The sequence below is a fragment of the Loa loa genome (genome assembly GCF_000183805.2).
Source record: "Loa loa unplaced genomic scaffold supercont3.206, whole genome shotgun sequence".
Lineage (NCBI taxonomy): Eukaryota > Metazoa > Nematoda > Chromadorea > Rhabditida > Onchocercidae > Loa > Loa loa.
The window spans coordinates 23,286-26,990 of NW_018108386.1; the positions used below are offsets into that span (position 1 = coordinate 23,286).

The 3,705-nt window shown below is 35.0% G+C and overlaps 2 protein-coding genes across 2 annotated transcripts; both read right to left on the minus strand.

The window, feature by feature from the left end:
• Nucleotides 1-39: 39 nt before the first annotated feature.
• Nucleotides 40-606, minus strand: LOAG_13533 (hypothetical protein; the record flags this gene model as incomplete). Its single annotated transcript, XM_003149039.1, has 2 exons — nucleotides 40-264; nucleotides 505-606. Coding segments are annotated over 2 exons (327 nt in total), but the record flags the coding sequence as incomplete, so codon positions are not given.
• Nucleotides 607-1,704: 1,098 nt separating this feature from the next.
• On the minus strand, nucleotides 1,705-3,485 carry LOAG_18147 (hypothetical protein; the record flags this gene model as incomplete). Its single annotated transcript, XM_020450813.1, has 6 exons — nucleotides 1,705-1,839; nucleotides 1,984-2,074; nucleotides 2,178-2,293; nucleotides 2,451-2,587; nucleotides 3,035-3,294; nucleotides 3,457-3,485. The coding sequence occupies 6 exons, from the start codon at nucleotides 3,483-3,485 to the stop codon at nucleotides 1,705-1,707; spliced, it is 768 nt and encodes a 255-aa protein (XP_020305463.1).
• Between the last annotated feature and the right edge of the window lie 220 nt (nucleotides 3,486-3,705).

Sequence of the window (3,705 nt, forward strand, 5' to 3'; positions counted from 1 at the left end):
GTTCAGGATGCAGAACCATGTCTTGTTTGCATTCAATACTGGATCTTCCTTTGTCTTGCTTCTAATCACTTTTGGCGAATGAGGCCTTATTAACTCCTTCCCTTTGATACGTTCTTTTAGTTTCACATTCTGCTTAATCGATATTACTTTTTCCATTTGCCACAGTGTCCTTTCCAGGTTTTCTACAATTGATGGAAGATCTTTGCTCTTTTCTGGTGTTGAAAGTTGTATTAATTCATATAGTACAGTTGCCAATGGGATGTTCTATGATTTCCGAATTTTTGTTCAAATCATTATCACTGAGTAATTTTCAGGAGTAATGGCATATCAGAAATAGCTACCATAGCACTTCCAATCAAATACCCGATGAGATACGATAGTTTTTTATTGCAGGAATGTTTTGATCATCCATTGCAATTTGAAAATTTGCATAGAAGGCAAGTCACACTAGAGGTTTACCAGAGAATTTTTGCAGTCCAGTTTATGTACTTTAATGCATCAAACTTCATCTGATGTAGAGAGTGAAGCAAGAGTAATGGAGTCCGAGCTCTTTTTTTTTTTGTCAAAACGCAGCAAAACTCTCGTAATTCTCGTCTCCTCTAACATTTCTTTTGCATCTCCACCATTGCTGACGTATCTCTGTCTTTTCCATCATTTCAACATTTCAACTATCTGTGACCACCTGTAAGCATCTGTAATCACCTACAACTTCAACGTAGCATGGTCGTAGAATGATTAAAATGAACGTATAAACTAAATTCTCACCATTGCATCGCCTATTTCGATTATATTACATTATTATCTTGCATATTATCGTGTTCATTATCTTGTTCCGAAATGCTGCTTCAATTCACATTAGCCAAGCCTGAGCTGTCTTTACAAATGAATGCAAAACACTGTAAGGACTTAACGCGCAATATTCTAATTTTTTTCAATTGTCCCCCCATTCATTACTGTTTCATAATGATGGAATGGTGAAAGCTTCCAAGTAAATGAAGATGCATTGTGTAAATGTGCTTTGGACCGGGTGTTTGCATAACCATTCATGACCTTTTCGATGTGACTAGAAACTAGAAAAGTTTTTGGGATTACTGATGGGACAGGTTTCATTATTTCTTTTTTTTTGATTGCTTTATAATTTATGATGAATTATTCCAGTGTCGTTTGTCACATTCTGGTTCAGTTTCATTTTTATTTTTGTTCAATGATTACAGTGTTTAATGGCTTCAACTATTTTTTTGATGCTTTTTTTAGTCGTGCAAGTATTAACTGTTCAAAAATAGAATTAGAAGAAAGTATTAACATTGAAGGACAACAGTACAAGGGCGAATGAACAATAACAGACTACGATATTTTCGCTCAGAATTCATTCATATCCTGAAGGGACATTTGTATCCTGAAATATATCCTGAATTTATATCCTGAAGTATATCCTGAATTTATATCCTGAAGTGAGGAGAGAGAGACCTTTGCGCAACTTTCATCTTTCTTACCGGTTGAGGATTTGAGCTGTCTTTACCGATTAATGCTCTTTAAGCGCTGTAAAGTATTTGGGAAAAGTGGAAAATTCTGGTGATTTTGTGATGCAAACACTGTAATTCAGAGAGGAATGATCGTTTGTTCTGTTGAACTAATGGCTGTTTAATAATACCTAGAACTAAGTGCTTTATTAGGGACCTTATAAGGTATGCAATCAGTTGATTGTCAGTCGTACTGTATGTAAGATTCCGCTGTCTGTTCCGGAGAAATAGTTCCAACCTCTATCGTGTTTAATGGGGTTTCATTCCACACGTATTTGGAGGAATGAAGCGGTTCCGACCATCTTTTCCCATATTCACTCTGAAAAGGGGAAAGAATCGTTCAATATTTCAGTTGTTTTACTTGCTTTGTTTGATGGCCATAAATTTGATTTTTTTTTCCAGTAGCTGATAGTGAAATGAGTTTTTTGAAAAATTACTAATAAACTCAAATTGTAAAATTTACCATAATAACATCCAGAGCGTTGCATGGTACGTACATCAGGTAGCCGAGGAGATCAGTTGCGCAAATTCGATTTATTAGCGGATAAATAAACCTCAAAACTTATCAAACCTTAATATGCGTAATATTTCTTGCGACAAATTATCGAACCATCCGGGTGAGAGTCGAAATAAGAGTTATTAAATACTTGCCTGTACATAGTCATAAAAGATAAACCTCCAGTCCAGGAACTATTTTGATCATGATATAGGAAGAAAATGTCCATTGGAATACTGTCCTCTATATACACTTTGTATTCCAGTAGATCCTCCGGCTAAAAAAATCCAAAACTGGAATGGAGTAAAATGGATCAATACGCAATATAAACCCCTTTTTTTAATACATGTATTACATGGAAATTCTTATGAACCAACTAATTCATTATTTATTTGTCCTTTTCTTACTGATACGAACGCTGCGCTGTAACTCACTCTGTTGAATCGCAGACTAAGTTTGATAAACGAACTATTCATAACATCTTCAGGAAATTTGTTATAGTATTCCTCGATGAAGAACATAAAGTCGATATCGTGTGTATATGGTATAATACCGCATTCTCGATACCAACCTAAATTTAAATTTTTATATGAATAAAACTTTATTGTGAAATTAACGGAATAATGTAACGAAAGAAACTGTTCATATAATTTTTCGAGAATGTTTCCTTGCGAGTAGTTTCCATCAACTACAGTAGGCTTTACAAAGCCGAATCTCCTATGGATAAACTAAAATCCAAGGCAACATTTAAAAAGCTTTGTGGACGGAAAGGTTGACGAAAGGAAGGGTGATATTAAGATTACATGAGGAAAAATTCTCTGCACACAATTTTCACATAGATAGTAGGGATCATGAACACAAGAAACATTTAGCGCCAGTGAATAGCTCCAGTAGTTTCTAGATGTACGCAGACGGAAATGAACTGTCGTAAGAGATGACCCATCTGTCAGTTGGAATAAACAGTCATTTGTGTTTTGCTCTTTATGAAAATATAAATTTGTACTAGAAACAGTAATACCAAGCAGTGTGCCAGCATAGAGTATTGGTGTCATACCACGCTCAATAGCCCAATTGCGGAATCTCTGAAGTGTCAGTATGACTTCATTTCGAATCCGAGGTTTTCCTCTGAAGTATAGGGGATAGGCTTTACGATAGGGAATTGCGAAATCTTCCCTACAACTGATAAATCTACTGCGCTGTAAAACCCATGCAAATGTGGTCCAGTTTGCCGGACCTACGAGAGTCTCATTCTGTATCTCATAATTCGTTACAGCAAACCTGAAATTCAACCCTGCATTAAGATGTCCAGTGATCGTGCTGTTAATATACAGATGTTATTATATGCATAGAGAATACTGTAAATTTAGATTGATCTTGGAGAACTAGCTAAAAACTATTTGAGAATGGTCGAATGATTTACTTCGGTATAATTCTTCTAACTTTTCGCAAAACGAATTCGATGTAATCATCGGTTTTTGATAAACTGAACGATATCAGTCGGTGGGAAATTCCATGAAATATTACTTCAAAATTTTGATCAATGTGTTTTTTCCATGACAAATTATGATTTATCAATAAATTTAGCTGAAAAGAGAAAAACGATACACATAATGTGAGGTAAATTATTTAAAATACAGTTAGGCTGCTTGGAAAATAAGTAATCCAGGCCATCTTATAGATGAATACAAA